This window comes from Stegodyphus dumicola, chromosome 9 (genome assembly GCF_044657685.1).
Source record: "Stegodyphus dumicola isolate Sdum_Otavi_A_Nest chromosome 9, ASM4465768v1".
NCBI classification, from domain to species: Eukaryota; Metazoa; Arthropoda; class Arachnida; order Araneae; family Eresidae; genus Stegodyphus; species Stegodyphus dumicola.
In genome coordinates this window covers 100,897,292-100,914,991 of record NC_140776.1, presented here as the reverse complement: position 1 = coordinate 100,914,991, position 17,700 = coordinate 100,897,292, and the positions used below count along the sequence as shown (strand labels likewise).

Below are 17,700 nucleotides of genomic sequence, written 5' to 3'. Positions count from 1 at the left end.
ACGCTGTTATTAACGATTCAGTTGTGGTTCATTAGTTACAATAACTCAACTTCTCATTAATGCCACTAGGAGACAAATGTAAGTGAATGAGAATAACAGATTTTTATTTTTGCAGATTTATTATTTGTTTAGTTGGCAAACCTTGCAAAAATTATCTGCCTAAAGAAAGGAATGCTTTTTATTTTTTTATTGCAAAAGGTGCATTTCAAGCATCTATTTTTGTGTTATTAGTCCAAAAAATCATCTTACTCAAACTATAATGTGTATCCCTTTTCTACCTTGGCACTCAAAGCCATTAACAGCATTAAAAAAATTATTTAAGATGCTGGAATTGGTAATTTGTGCTAGTATTTTACTTTATGTGAATGATTAATAAAACTGAAAAACGTTAAGAATTAGATAACTACGAAAATCATTTTCAAAAGCCTTTATTTAGAAAACCCATTTTTTACTTCAGCTTTAATTTTTACCAGTGAAAATTGAGTAATATTGCGAAACTTTGATTCCCGAAAATATTTTTTATTAATTCCGTTTTCCTACGTTCTAAAACTTTTGTAGACACTGCACATTGTGCCTAAAACCAAAATCGATAATGGGTAAATTGGCCCTGACCTAGAATTCAAGTCGGAGGAGAGTGTTGATTGTTGCAAAACAGTCAACTATAACTTCATGCACTTCAAATCATTTCTCGAATACTGAAATAACGGCCACAGAAAGAAATGAAAAAGAAAGCCAAAATTAATATTCAAAATATAAAAAATAATGAAAAAACATTACACATTGTAAAACTGAAATTTATTTACAAAACTTTCTTCATACAATATTTTACAAAGAAACTTAAACGTATTTAAATTGTGCGTACAATTCTTACATCTAATGGATATATTTTCATTTAAAACGTTTAACAGCTAATAGAACCGCATCTAGAAAATATTGAAGTTTGAGGAATAAAAATGCAAGAATATTATGCGAACTGTTTGGTGCGCATACACATCACAAACTATATGTCAAATATTACAATGAATTATATACAAAATACAATCTCTTCAGAGATTCTTAAAAATCTACGACTGAAATAGCATTTCTGTGTAGCTACACAGAAATGCTATTTTACGACACAAATTATACATAAAATATTATAAAGAATTATATGCATGATTCATGAGAGGTAATTTTAAAAGAGTGCATACACACACGACACAAACTATACGTCAAATATTGCGATGAATTATATACATGGTGCAATACGAACCTCTTCAAGAGGCAATTTTTTAAATCTACATGTAAAATAATCCTGTGTACACATGATACAAACTATACATAAAATATTAAAAAATTATATGCATGGTCCATATGAACCTCTTCAAGAGGTAATTTAAAAACCTACATTTGAAATAATGTTCCATTTTCTAAAGCATACAATTGTCAGACAGCTGCTGAAACTTGAGATATTGTCCTAACAGATGTACTTCCTCTAGTACTCATGTGCTTTTTGTATTTCTTGCAACAAAATACTCTGACTTTGGAGCTGCAAGAAAAAACAACGAAGATGAAGAGTCCTTGCAAAGTATTGAGAATCACGAACAGGTACCACATAATCTCGTTGTCGGCGTAACCTGCGATTAGTCCTACGATCCATGTGAGTCCCATTATGAGAGCTAATCTCATAAACATGAAAAAGCGTTTCTTTAGAGTAGCTTCATGTGACTGGCTAGTCTTAAGTGTAGCCCGGCTAATTACATACGTTACATCCAAGAAGAAAATTGCGTTTAGAAGCATCACAACACACAATGGCACAGCGAAGAAAATCAGCAGTGCCTTACGCTGTCCAAACCAACACGTTGGTGTCCCAAAGGATGGTCTGAACTCTTCAGGTAATATTTCTGTGGTATCACTTATTTTGACTAGTACAATAAGTAAGCCTGGTGTCAGCCAGCTGTAAAGGGAGTAAAGCATAAACCTCCTCCAGGGCACTCTGTGACTGGAGATTCTAAGTTCTTTCATGACTACGCGGAAAGATCGCCAAACATCAAAAGCTATAGCATTCATCCAAAAGAAAGATGTGAGGAAGAAGTAATATATAGCCATGCCAAGTCCTATACAATGTTCGGTGGCTTCAGGAACAGTGATAGTAATAAAACAAAAGTAGGCTATCAGAAGTGAAATACTCAGAGATGCCAAACAACAACCAGGCAAATTGCGCACCGAAGACACAACACAAAAGACGGCAAGATGCGACACTAAGCTAATGATTGATAACAGCAATCCAATGTACGTTACATAGGCAAATCCTTCGGAAAACTTGTTCATGTATACAGTAAATGTGTCGTTTGTACTCATGTTCTGTGTCATCTCTTCATAATGAGGAACGCATACATAAACACCGCTCTGTTGGATATAATAGTTCTTCGGGCTGTACATTTTAGAATAAATCCCTATGTAGATACTTCCGTTTGAAAGAAGTTGATACTCATCTGGTTCTATAAGCACATGTGCACAGCTAAGAAATTCTTTGCTGAAGTAATGCAAAGGAGATGATGGAGTAGTTTTTATTGGAGCTTCTGTTCCTACGCAAAGAAATGCTGTGTCGTTCTGCAAGAAGAATGTCTTATATTCTAGAGCATTCGGGGATCCTGGAAGCAACAAACTACCATTCTCTAGAAGTATATATTCCTTTTCGATCAAATATCTGCTACAGTTAAGATCGGGATGGGGATCATCATGTTCTACGTATTCTATTTTCTTGACAGAATGATCAGTGGTATTGTAAGTTGGATGAACATGCACAGGCGGATGTTCTGATGATCTTACAGTCCTAGAGTGAACAACAGTCTTCATGAAAAAGCAAATGATAATTATTGCTGCTACAGGTTTTCGAAACATGTTTGGACCTTGGAAATTCCAGTCCTCCAGTAAACGAGCATTTATGCTTCGTATTTACCAGTTCGAGAATGTACCTGAAAAGGATAAAAGAAACTATGTCAAATCTAGAAATTATACAACAGAAAACAAAATACAATTTTCTGAACATAATTATAAAAAAAGTATAAAAATATGTTAGTTTCGTGCAGGTACAAGTAAGAATATTTTGCAACCACTAACTAGAATAAAGCAAAATCTTGCCAGCATACCTTATTTCTAAGTACTGCTATTGAGTTTAAATGGAGAGTAATTTTCTCCGTCTTAGGCTTCCTTTCTTTCATTTTTTAAATGTCATCTAAGACTTAATTGTGAATCATAATTTTATAGTATTCAGCCCAAATCCTCAGTCGACGGTTAGTAGTCCAAAGGGGCTTTGTCCCTGAAGGACTATTGTTTTCGTTTTGCGATTTTGCGTTGGGTTCACTATAAATGTCCGTTTCACTTTTCACACTGTTGCCACCAAATGTTGGAGTCCTGCATTATATTTGAAGAAATTAAATAATGAAAAATCTGCATAAATGTATGTATATTTCTCGAACTGTGATAAAACAACGGTATACAGAGCCATCGAATTTTGAATGACGTAATCCTACTGCGAATGTAGGCATGTGGAAGTCCAAATTTGGAATGTTTTATTATCGATTTCATATTTTGTTAAACTTTAGGAAATTTCTGATTAACAAAACCCAAGGATTTCAAAACGAGCAATGGCAACATTATACACACACACACACACACACACACACAAAAAAAAAAAAAAAAAAAAAAAAAAAAAAAAAAAAAAAACATTTTTATCTCCAGGGTGCGAGACTCTGTATAGGAAATTCTAAAGGATATGCTCAATTTAAAACTATTTTGCGATATTGCTCTTGAACTGAATTTTATGGTTTAAGTGCAAAGAACGTGATATTTAATAAATACAGATAACAGACAAAATGTTAAAAAAAAACTGCCCTTTGGACATAATTTAAAATCTGAAACTTCAGATTTTTTTTATTATTTTTAATCGAATCAAAGCTAAACATATTTACCCTATGTTATCAAGGGATGATAACTAGCCCCACATATGCAAATTTTCCATTTCATCGGTATTTTTCATTAAACTAAATCAACTACATCTTCGAAGTTCCGTATATTTAATAAGAGTTTACGTTAGAAAATCCTTTCGATTCGTTAAATGAAAGTTCTTCATATGAATAGAGCTAAGATTTGATGGATTCAAGTTTTTCTGCAACTGGCAAAGAGTACAAAAACTATCTGCCTAGAAAAGGCATCCTTTCATAGTTGTTGATTATTTCTAAATATGGCAAAGCACACGACGGTTAACTCTCTAAAGGAAAGGAATGTCTTCGTGAAGGATTTGCGAAACTGGCTCGTAAACACGTTAACAACTTTGGAAAAATCATGAAAATCAGCCAATCGGTCCTTTTACGCGTATTCGAACATTGTAGTCCTGACTATCAATTTTCAGTAATCTTTAACCGCTGGTAATACAAGTTCTTTCATGTGTGTGTGTGTGTGTGTGTGTGATTATGGCAAAGCCTCGATGGCTATCTGCCTAAGAGGAGGGATGCCATCGTGGAGGACTTTCTAAGGGAAACTGGCTCGTATACACGTTACACATGGGGAAAACCACGAAAACGCGCATGCAGCCAGCCCGTTCGCGGGATTCGAACCTCGGACCGAACTACCAGTGTTCAGCGACTTTACCGCTCGGCCGCTGGTGGGCCAAGTTCTTTCATGATTATATATCTAAGAAAAATTGCTTTGAATTCATGTTGCAGATAGGGAGTACCAATGAAAACGTGCATATAGTAAGCTATTTGTGCCTAGATTTAAGTCTAACCGAACTACCACAGTTCAATGGTCATACCCACTAGACTGCTGGAAACAAAAGAAAAGAAAAATTCTCAGTATGTAAACACAACTGTTCTCCAGTAACGCAGAAATATGACCCTTTACTTTGTTATGAGACTGATAAACATGGAATTTAGGAAAATTCATGACTTAACTCCGTGTGTGAAAGAGTAGAAACAGGTTTTGCAATGTCTATTCAACAAAAGATACAGTATTCCAGATTCTTCCCATCCTGCAGTTGTATCTTAATCGAACATGATTCTCCTACTGCTTATCTGTTTTATATTAAGAACTCATCAATATGTTCCCTTTGTGATTATGGACACCACATGGGCCGAGAACATTTAAACACATACATGCACATACTTTTAACGGTTTTAAATCTGTAACCCAGGAAGTGCTGGAAGATAAGACGTCAAATAGTCTAATCACTAGTAGCCTGGTATTTTGTAAATAAATAACTTTAAAATCAACGTGAATTTAAAATAGACTGTCTGAAGAATAAACTGTTAAAGTGTATGACGCTAAACTATCAAGAAATTGACACTCTGTACTTTCGTTCTGTAACGCTTCTCTACTTTCCCCTCATCAAAAACACCGCACATATTTTTATGCTCTTTAATGGCATTCCATTAGTATTTCTCAACCGTTTTCGCTCTATGCACCCTTTCACCATTGTTAAAAGATTATTCCCCTCCGGTCCTTTCGAAACTTGATATGTATGTATTTATTCAGATCTAAATTATTTTCTAACATTTTTTATAAATTAAACAACAAAGTATAGAGAAAATGTTGGTAAACATTAACACTTGAAAAATATTTCTAAATAAAACTAAATACTTAACCTTTAAACAAAAGATTGACTGCAGTCTCTTCCCCCCCCCCAAATTTATGGTATTCCTCTTTGGTTTAGAACAACTTAATTAATACAATTAACACAGTATTCAAAGTAAGACCACTCCATTGTTAATTCTACCTTGCTTTGGTTTTATTTGATTACGTTAAAGCATTTGAGAACTTAAGGATAATCGGCTCATTCAATGTTACGCATGGAGGAAACTATAAAAACACAAATATAACGTGTAAACAGGCCGTTGCCTGGAATCGAACTCAGGTCGAACTACTAGTGTTCAGCAGATTTACCATTATGTAGCTGCTGGGTCTAATGGTCTTATATAAAATTACAACTGTTTTGATGATAGTAATCAACATTACTTAGATTGCAGACTACAAAGTCTTTCGTATTTGCTCTTAACGGATAATCTCCTTCTTCCAAGAGTTACGGAAATTTTTGACACTGAAAAGACAGTTTGCAAAAGCATTTATTAAAAATAAATGGAGCTGCTTGATTATCCGGAAGAAGCAGAGGAAAGAATTTTTGAATGAAAAATTACCCCAATGGCAAAAATTTGAAATTCAGGATATATGAAACTGATAGAAATTCATTCACAACAAAGTGCTCGACAAACTCAAAATGATTTTGGAGACTTTTCTAAAAAATCTGGCCCGTATTTTTGTGGTATATAAAAATGTAAAGAAGAACAGATAAAGAAGACGGCAGCAAATCAGTCTATAAAAATCTTTTCGTTCCACGGTTATTAGAAGTTTCAGCTCTGTTCTGAGATCCTACGGGATTAAATATTAGAGAATGTAGCATATGTTTAAAACTTTATAGTTGTAAATTATAAAATCCTCCTTTCCTCATCCTTGTTCCTAATCAGGAAATAAAAGAATAAGTAATTAATCTTCAGAATGTTAAGAATATTTTTCTAACCTTCGCGGTCAAGGCACTGCACGGACCTTGCTTCGCGGTGTGTTTAAAAGCTGCAAAATTCTGTGAATACCAGCTGGTAGAAAGCCTAGCATAAACCCTTGCACCATTTAAATTGAATTTAAGCAATGTCAGAGTTTATTTACAATTAACACAGTATTCAAAGTTTTAGGTTTTCTAGCATTTTATTTTCAAATGAATTTAAGAAAAAGTTAATACACTATTCTCCAATAGATGGCGGCACGAGTCTTGATAATTTTTCATGTGCATTTAGGACAAATTCCAAAAAAATTTTAAATTGGTATTAAATTATTTGCGGAAAATCTTAATTTTCACGTGAAAAAAAAGTTATTCTTTTCCCCATCTCTCGAGATATTAATGTAACATTTATTCGCTATCAAAACGTAATATATTAAAAAATGAACAGAAATATTTAATTAGTGCTGCCATCTATTACCTGTGTGAAAAACCAATTTGGTAGTAAAATCTAAATAATTCAATTTTGTACGCATTCATTTCGCTCTCCTTCTCTCCAGTAGAGCAAGAATTCGAAAGAGACCTGCGCCTTTACGCAAAATGTTATTCCGAACAAAAGCATAACTTAGTTGTAAATAATTAAAACGAAGGAATATTCTTGTTTAACGCAGCTACTGCTTTGGGCTGATTATGCCGAAGTAATCCCTCATCTTGAGCATAAGATTCTTAATAGTTTCAGTCACGAAAGTAAGACCACTCCATTGTCAGATGTACAAAAATAACTGAATATCATTAAAGCTTTTTTATTTAGGAAAATGTAAATAAAATTATTATACAACGGAAAAAAGTGGCAGGGGAAATGCAAAAACTTCAGATTATATTTGTCGAAGAGTTCCTTATAAAAAATAAAGCGATTCTCTATTAGCTAGGTAATAAAAAAGACGCTTCAAATGAAATATGCGATTTACAGAAAAGGCTGGTAAAAGTTAGTTGAATATATTGTAAACTATTTTAAATTAAATTCATTTAGATACGTTTTTAAAAGTAAAATAAAAGTGCGATGGTTAAGAAATATGCTTTTCGCTTTGAAACCGCTACATTTTTTAAGTAACTGATTAAATAATGAAAAGTGTATTAAAGATTTTATGTTTTGGCGGATGAGAATGCTACGGATTATTCGCGAGGCGCTTGGTGAAAAATGTTCTTATGTGCCACTCAATGCCAACACTCGATAAAGGCCGATTTCAGATTCTTTGTTATTCTCGTTCTATAATCTATAATCGATCTATAATCGTGGTTGGTTTGTTTAACTATGGCAAAGCTCTCGAGAGCTATCTGCCCAAGGCGAGGGATGCCTTAGTGGAGGACTTGAAGGAAATTGTCTTGTATGCACGTTACACATGGAGAAAATGGAGAAAACAACAAAAACGTCCATGCAGCCAGCCCGTTCACGGAATTTGAACCTGAGACGGAACTATCAGCGTACAGTGACTACCAAGTTTTCAATGTGCCCAACTTCGCAGACTATACAGGCGGAATGTTGGTGACAATATTGACGAACGAAACATCGCAGAAAAAATCTGCATAACTATGTTTTACGTACGTCAATCATTCAATTTTGGCAATCTTGTGGATATGATGTGTAAACCTTAGACTTCAAATAACCCCAGAACCAGAAATCCATCGAAGGGGAACGTGGTGGCCACGAAGCTGCAGAGTTACGGGATATGACTATCTTGAAACATTGGACATTTGAAACATTTTGAAAACTTCCAAGTCTAATAAGTTTTTTTCTCCCCTCTTCTGTCTTATGTTGTTATAGGTCCTTTGGAATGATCTTCTTTGCAAATGTTTACGCCGGCTATTTTCGTCATACGTGTATTATCCCATTGTCATTTTTGGTTTTTCAGTTCGCTGAACAAATTATGCGAGAAAAACCTTGCCATTCGAAAATTTCGAAATTTTTTAACTGTAACCGTCAGAGCTGTATTGTTTTAAATTCCTGCAATCTGAGAAAATATGTTAAATTTCATTTCGAATGTTTGAGCGGATAGGCCGCTAGGGCTTCACATGTAGGGGAAGTTTTCTAATGACCACCCTCTACATTTCACCGATTTCATATTTAAAAGGTCGCATGGAGAAATTATGCAACTTTTATGTCTGTGCATTAGCAACAGACTTTAGGAGTCAAACGTAAAGTATTTATAATATTATATATAATGTAAATATATATAATATGAAATATATATGCATTCAACTCATTAACCAAGGGCAGGTTCAAACCGAACGAGAGCCAAAAACGTTAAGTTTTTATTGCGAAATAATGAAAAAATTACTAACACACTCAATCAGCGTAATATAAAACTAAGCAATATTCAAAAAGAAAAACGCGTAGGATAACAACGGGGGTAGCAGATAATTGTCAAATGAACTTTATAAATAGGCAAAGAGCTCTAAGTGGTATTTTTGTGCGAGTTTTAACTCACTATCGGAATATTGTAAACATTTTTCTTTAATGCTATTTGTAACTACTTTCTCCATTTCTAATGAATCCTTACCTCGCTATAAGATACATTATATACACTGGTGTGCAAAAATTAAGGACGAGACGGCTTTTTCAATATAACTTTGTACAAAAGCTTTCCAAATCAACACATTTAATACCGTAAGATCCCCAATACGTAAGGACATGAGTAATGTAAGCAACACTTACTAAAAGAGAAATCAGAGGATAAAAAGAAGCTTTATTGAAAAAGTAGCATGGAGCGCAATGCGACTGAAGGCTGAAACATCCCTGTGATGGGTGTCCAGCAAGAAACATCCGGTCTTTAATAGGGGATATGATCTCCCCTGACTGCTAGGCAGGTTTCACAGCGTTTGCCCATGCTGAGAATGAGGGTGTCAATGAGTTGTTGAGGCATTGCTGCCCATTCGTCTTGCAGCGCCAATCGAAGCTCCGGAATTGTTACTGGTGGTAAGGTACGAGCTGCCAAGCGTCTGCCTAGAAAATCCCATACATGCTCGATGGGATTGAGATCCGGAGATCTTGCCGGCCAATCCATATGTTCAATATCCTCACTCTCTAAGAGCTGTTCGGCAGCTACTGTGCGATGACATGGTGCATTGTCGTCCATGAAAAGGAACTGCGGACCCATAGCGCCTCTAAAAAGACGCACATATGGAAGAAGAATCTCGTTACAATAACGGGTTCCGTTAACTGAACCTGCGTCGAAGATATGAAGGTCTGTACGACTACCAAGCATGATGCCTCCCCAAATGAGAACACCGCCACCTCCATACCTGTCCCTTTCAATGATGTTCGAGGGATGATTGCGGCTTCCCCCGCTCTCTCCAGATGAGTATGCGATGAGAATCGCTACTCAGACTGAATCTGCTCTAATCTGTAAAGAGTACTCGTCCCCATTCATTGTCTCTCCAATTCCGGTGTTCGCGGCACCACAGAGAACGCCTTCTCCGATGAGCAGGCGTTAGAGGTACACACCGTACAGGGCGTCGTGCAAACAGACCACCACCGTGCAGTCTTCTGGCTACGGTAAAACGCGATATCGGTCGTCCAGTCGCCTGTGTCGTGTGTCTAGCGATTTCTCCCGCTGTCTGCCGCCTGTTTCTTCTGGCCTGTAAGGCAATATACGGGTCATCTGCGGGTGTGGTTCCTCGTCGACGACCACTACTAAACCCCCGGATAGCTATTCCTGTAGTTTGAAATTTTCTCCAAAGTCGTGAAACGATGCTGTGAGCAATTCCGAACTCTGCAGCCACACTTGTCACACTGCGGCCTTCCTCCAACTTCCCAATGATTCGACCTCGGGTAAAAGCATCCAGATGTCGTCTAACAGATTGATTATTCGCCATTTCTCGTTGAGGCATCAACTCGGTGTGATTTTAACTGCTATACGGCGTGCAATCTCTTTGCCAGAAATACCGATCTTACACCGACAACATGCTTTATACTACTCAGACACTCCCCCATTACGTCTACCTGCATATCTGCGCTTGTGCTACCGTACATCACCTTACTTAATCTCCTGATTGGTCTTTCTGTCTGCTCTGCCTCTTCGCTCAGCTGATATGCTAATTTTTCGACTTCGTCCTTAATTTTGCACACCAGTGTATATATAGTTCTACACTGCACGTGAATTATTTACATCGCTTTAATGAAATCTCATCCAAGTGTTCACAGTGTTCAGCAAGCCCATTTCATCTCCTAGCAAAACAGACAAAACTATTTGTTGCAGTCCCCCCGTACGCAAACGATGCAGCGAAATAAATGCACAGCTGCATTTTGAAGATTTCTTTATAGAATAATTCTCTACATAGCTATAGTATTCCATCGTAAATTAACGCTAGTTTTTATCTTACCATTTATCTGTATTATTTTGATAGCAGACATGATATTCTATGCGTTTCCTTTCCTGAGGAATGACTAATTCTTAAAGTAGTAGGCTAGTTGTAACGGTCCGAGCTTAAAGTTGCTTCAAATGCTAAATTGAAATCTGCATACCAAGATGAGACTGCAATTTTTAAATGACTTTTATATTTAATTTTTAAAATATTTTTTACTTTTTGAAATATTAATGGAAAATCTCTCAAGGTGTTAAGATTGTAACAGGAAGTTTTCAGACTACAATTTTATTATAATTCGCGAGTTTATCCCAATTGCGGAATCGTCGAGTCGTATTTTCTTTATCATTATTCCCTGACTAAAATTAATTTTAAACTAGTAGAGACACAATAGTTAGATTTATTTTTGTTAGTTCTCGTTTAACGCATTAATAGTTAATAGTTGCGAGTTTCCAATAACAATTACGCTCAAATTCAAGAGAATTTTGTCTAAAAATTATTCCTTCATATGATATATTAAGTTTTACTTTTGCTCTTGAATTTTGAAACTATTAACATCGAACAGATTTTAATTTTTGTATTATTTAATCAGCCATTCAACGCTAGTGTTATAGCTATAACGAAAAATTTGAACAGTATATAATACGGAAGAGAAACGCTGATTTCTAATATAAAATTAAGCTAAGGTTTCCCTTAAATATAAAAGATTTTAGATGCATTGAAGGACAGTACAAACATTCAAACATTAGTTTACTTAGAGAAACCTCCAGGATTGAGCTACGCCCAGTTTTATGTGTTTGAAAGTGCCGCAGTTTGATCAATATTTGAAAGACCATTATAAGGTACTTAGAGTTATCTCGAATGTTTGCAATTTGTTATGGCTATTTTACATTTTACTCAGAAATTCTGTGATCTTAATTGGTCATTAATAATTATAAATCCAATACTCCCAGCACGAATCAGGTGAAAGTGTGTCCCGAGTCTCGACTTTTTGAAAAATAGAAACTTTTGTTAGAAACTAAAAGAAATTGCCTCTTATTAAAGCTACATATATTGAAAAACACGAAAATGCTCCCGTAATCAGCCTATTTTCCAGAATGTGCACTCGTTTAGAGCTACTTCAGCTGTATTATCCGTTCAGTCACTACTGGACCACTTGCCAGAATAAGTAAAATTTCTTATCTTTAATTGCTTTGCCCCATATCAAATTCAGAACCGAGTGGAATAATTTAGTTTTTCACACATTTGAAATACAGTCGGATAGTTGCTTTGCTTTTGTAATACTTACTTCCTTTCTACGTAAGCTAACTAAACTCGATTTCCAATTCTGCAGATTAGCATAACTCAGTCCAGTATTATTCAGCTGTCAATTCGTCAACTGTATTTGAGGAGAAGGGAGGGTGAAGCCTCACTGATCTTAATTCAAAGCTGGAAAAACGGTGCTTCCTCAGCTATCTCATAGCATCAGGCATAGGTAGGAGAATATTCAAACCCCGCGCAGACCCGCTTCAGAACATGTTAGCTAGGAATCCGATGGGAAAAGTGAAATTTTACTTATTTAATTCAGTTCTTAAAAGAAGTGACAGTTTAAAATAATAGATGACAGAAATTGCGTATTTTATTCAAGTAAAAGCTGTCTGAAAGTTAACGATGCGTGCAAATTTTAAATAAATACTCAAATTGTCTCTGAACAAGAGATGATTTAGATTACAAAATGACGTGCTTGACCAGCTGGTTACATTTATGTACTTCAGAAATTCACGTCACATAAAAAGCACATTGCGTTCTTTTAGCAGGAACTAGGAAAATTAGAACGTTCGAGTGCTACAGAAGCTGAAAGCTCGGGGGTGGGATAAGAAAGGGAAGCAACTTCGATAATTATTAAGTTCATAAATCAATAAAGTGACCGTTATTGAATTTAGAGTGCAATAATTTCGTTCGTTTATCGGCAGTCGTTTGTTCTAATCTTTTCCTCGTGGTTGGAATAAATTGGAAACACAGTTACGTAAAATATTACGTGAATAGCTTTAACGTGAAAAAGTTTCCAGCGATTATGCTTCACCTTCCGCTAAATTCCTTACGTAAATCCTTTCATATGCGTCGTTCTGAAAGGCATGCACGGAAGATAAAACTTTTGCATGCTTTCATACTTATTTAGTCTTCAGTTTAGTAACACTATTGGGCAGAAAATTCGGATTGGAAGATATACAGACAGAGATGGCTAATTGAAACTTCAAGGACTACCTGCGGCAAATTGCAAGGTTAAGAAGTTTGGTACTGGGATATTAACAGGCAACCTTTGATATGCCTTTAAAAGTAGAATTCATGGCTCTACTTTCCTGCGAGGGTCACAGCATCCCAAATGGTTACTCTGGCATGTTCGAGAAAAATACAATTTTTCATTAATTTTCCATCATTTATTATTACCATTTAATTAAAAGAGGGCACATGTGGTTTCTTTATTTCAACATCAATTGCAAACAGATTAGAGCAAGCGCTTATCTTAGCTGCGTCACTTTAGTAACCCTTTTCCAGCACTAAACTCTCAGGACACTTTTCCATCTCGTGGAAAATCTTACTGAAATTTATATCCTGCACTTACTTATCTGTCGAGAAATAAAGAAGCAAACTATTGTATCCAGCCTTCTGGTATTTCACCAGAAAGTAGAAAATACTCAAGATCTGACGCAATGAAACTAGACATAAAAGAAAAAGGCCCAATGGTATTGCAACATTAACAACTCCCGATAAGACAATTAGAATAAAAACTGGGAAATGGTTCGAAACAAGTCACTTTTTTATTCAGCATTGTTCATGCGGAAGCAGAGACAATCGTGAATAATAATCTACTTGTCGCGATTTTTAACGCTATATCCCCAAAAGTTCGCCCCAGAAATAACAAATGAACATTTAACCGATTTCATCACCAAAAGGCGCCAATTGTTTCTTGACAGTGTTTCCGTGGGAGCTTTCAAGTATTCAAGTATTACCAAGTTTATTATTAGAGGTCACTAACGCATATATATTTTCATATCTTTGATGGTCCTCAAAATTTTGTTGAAAATATAATTTCATCTGTTAAAATTTTCCTGCATACGAGCCTACACTCCTGGCTATGCAAATGCACAGTAACCCTTTTCTCAGAATCTATAAAGGGCAGGAATATGAAACTATACGTTAGTGATTATTTTTTTCATTTAAATACTTTTTTTTCCTAGTTAAAGCCCACAATTTTTTCGGTACTTTCTGATTATCCGCATTCCTTATTTTAACACTAGAAGCGCCGTTGGGGTCATTTTGACCTTTTCTTCCAATTTTCCGCGTTTTTTTTTTTAACATACAGCTGAGCTTCGAAGCTGATATTTTTTTACTTTTTCTAAAATGTTTCCAAGTATACTATGCCAATTTTTCATATTTCTACGTTAATTATTTAAATAAATAATCGCAGATATACCTAAAACAGCCAACTGGGGTCATTTTGACCCTCATAAGAAAAACGACATATTTTTAAGCGAATGTCCGTTTTCGAATTCCCAATGCCACGTTTTCGCTTTCTGCGCATTGGGATACACACAGCTCTTATCGCGATGACTCAGGGGAGAAAAATAAAATCCAGAACGGAGCATATTCTCTCTCCATTGCAATACCGAGAGGAAGAGGATTGAGTACACAAGAATGCCTTCTGAAACCTGGCACAAGCTAATGGAAAACTTATTTATGCTATAATCCTGGACCAGAAATAACCCTTGATGAACAATTGTTGCCTTCTAAATTAAGATGTAGATTTATCCAGTACATGGCGAATAAACCGGACAAGTTTGGCATCAAATTCTGGCTAGCAACTGGTGTAAAATCCAAATATGTTTTGAATGGTTATCCTTATCTGGGCAAGGATGAAGAGCGACCAACTAATTTACAACTTGGGGAAACTGTAGTTCTCAAATTACTGCAACCACATCTAAACTCCGGACTCAATGTCACAACTGAAATATTTTTTTTTACTTCTGTGAAACAGATGTGTGCAGATGAACTTTCTGCGAAGAAAACCACAATTGTCGGGACGATGCGTCTGAATAAGCGAGAATTACCCCCTATTGCTCGTGACACTTCTTAGGCACGATATTCATGTTTTGCACTGAAAAATGGAGACAAAACACTCACAAGAAATAGGTGCAAGAGCAAAAGGAATGTCGTGATTCTGAGCACGATGCACAGTAACGTGTTTGTTGACGACAGCATAAAGAAAAAACCGAACACTGTCACTTACTACAACAGTACAAAATGTGGCGTTGATGTCGCAGATCAGTTGCTGAGGAAATATAGTACAAGTAATGGAAGTCGTAGATGGCCTGTAGATGTTTTTTACAACGTCCTTGACATTGCTGCACTCAATGCTTGGATTTTATTCAAAGAATCCTTCGGCACCTCTATTTCCCGTCGAGAATTTATTCTTGCCCTCCTGGAAGAACTACGAGTCGGTGCACTATGATGCCCTCCAATTGCTCAAATGCAGACACTTAAACGAAAGAAATGTGCATTTCAAAGTTGCAAGGGACAAAACAACACTGTTGTCAGCTGTGAGGGATGCCAGAAACCAATTTGTGGTAAATGTGTTGCTGTCACTGTCAAGCGTTCATATTCTATCACCTGCGGTAATGTATAACAAACTTTGAAAAACATTGTGTGTTTATTCCCAATTTATGTTTTTTTTTTTTTTAATTTTTTTAATTTCTTGCATATGTTCTATTTTCCACTTTTTGCATTTGTATCTTTTGTTTGTTTTTCATAGATTTTGTTTTTGTTTTTGTAATCTTACATTGAAAGATATTGTGTGCTAATTTGCACTTATTGCACGAAAAAAAGTTCTAAAGTATAAAAAATAAATAAAAACCTCTAAAAACTCTTATGTGGTCCTTTCAGCATCATTTCAACCATTTACTGTGTTTCTACTTACATTTCTTATGAGGGTCAAATTGACCCCCAATGGCGGTTTTCGGTTAGTCTGAAATTCGGCTGTTCTAGTGTTAAGATCGCAGTCTTGTTTTGGGACACATTTCCGAGTATATACGCGACGATAGCCAACCTACACATACACACACATATATCACACACGTGTTTGAGTACACGTGTACGCTGGGATTTGCATGTTCTATATTTAACCAGCATTTCGCTGAACATGCCTTCTCATTCGATTGTAAAAATCTAAATTTCGGCAGCGAGAACTTTTTTTTTTATAAAATACTTATTTTTATGAACAACCTACGAGTTGTCAAGATACCAAACAGAAGTGTTTCGCTAATGAATTGGCTACTTTTGAGGGGATGCCGATAATCAGAAAGTACCATTATTTAATAAAATTAAATAACTGCCGCTTTTCGAAATACAATCTAACAAATTTATTTCTCTAAAATAATAATTTCTAGATTGATTTTTAAATCTATGATTAAAATGCATTTATTTTGAAACGAAAGTAGCAAAACTAAAGAAAACAATTCTTAAACTTGATTTTGAAAATGATTTATCCGAAGATATCTCAATAAATGTCAGCAAATTTATCAAAAATTATAATTTAACAAAATCATTTATTTATAAACAGAATTGTGTACTTCCTTATCTGTCAATGACAGACTCAGTAGTGCTGTCCTTGCCGAATAAAAATTCGGTTCGATGGCAGTTGAAGGGTGAAGGACCCTCGGATCGAGTGTCAGACAAATGAGATAGGCCACAACAAAATTATGACATTTGAGGTGAGACTTTAGAGAAAGGAAAATAGTCTACAGTTGCTAAATCTGTAGAATAATGGGCATGGGTTGGAACTGTGACATTTATATTTGATAGAAAGTAGTCGGCGCAAAAGAAGTTGTGTGTCGGCTAATTATTATGCATCAGAAATTAGTAATTCAGTTGAAAGTTGTCAGGTTTGACAAGTGTATCAGTCACATCTTGATAATATCTGGATATCATTGACCTCTCTTTACGGAAAAAAATTCTTTCTGAAGCTTTTCTTTTAAAATAAATAAAGGTTACTAACACGATGTTACCCAAGATTTATGAAATATAACTGTGGATGTAGTGAACCTTTCTTAGCCATCTAAGCAAAGTACTATCTCCAGGCACAATTTAAACAATTAGAATTAAGAACTGCCATCTAATTCAAGTCATGACACGCAGATATTTGAGCTTCCGTGCTGTACTCAATGGCTGAGGGAGAAAAAGGAAGGAAAGTTTTGCCTTTTCGAGATCTTTCATGACACTTTGGTGAGCAGTTTCTTTAGTCATGTCATCCCAAGAGATAGGCTACATTCTGTAAACAACAATTTCCGACTTTTATCGATGTTCTTAGCCGCTCAAGACTAGGAAGGACTGCCATTTCTGAGTGTGACTTCCTTGCGCTCATTGGATTGTTTCAAGGCTTTGATCTCTGTTTACTCAACATTTCTAATGACCCCCATCTTTCTAATGTCTTTATCACTTTACGACAAAACTTTATTGCTAGCCTTTGCTCAGTTTTAGAATTGCTAAGAGCAGACGCTTAATGGCTTAAAGCAACGGATTAATTGAGTGGTAAATTATCTTTGCAAGCAGACCTTATTTCAGGAAGGAAAATTGAGATGTCTGGTAGCTTTTCTTAGCAAAAATTAAACCTGAAATTTCGAATACGCGTTGGGTAATTTTGCTTTAAAGAAAAATTAAAATATACATGCGCATGAGTGCGTTAACCTACTTTATGGCTACACATGAAGAGCTAACTATTTCAACAAGCCAGCACTTGCTGTTATCAAACCCTACTGAAGTCGAAATTAGTTAATTAT

The 17,700-nt window shown here is 35.6% G+C and overlaps 1 protein-coding gene across 2 annotated transcripts in view; it reads right to left on the bottom strand.

Annotated features, from left to right (window-relative positions):
* Positions 1-777: 777 nt before the first annotated feature.
* Positions 778-17,700, bottom strand: part of LOC118198578 (G protein-coupled receptor Mth2-like) — an 80,417-nt gene continuing 63,494 nt past the window's right edge. For both annotated transcript variants that reach the window (XM_035370296.2, XM_035370288.2), the window contains exon 2: positions 778-2,957. In XM_035370296.2, the coding sequence (XP_035226187.2) occupies positions 1,426-2,883 (1,458 nt within the window). In that variant the 5' untranslated portion in view covers positions 2,884-2,957 and the 3' untranslated portion in view covers positions 778-1,425. The remainder of the gene's footprint in view (positions 2,958-17,700) is intronic.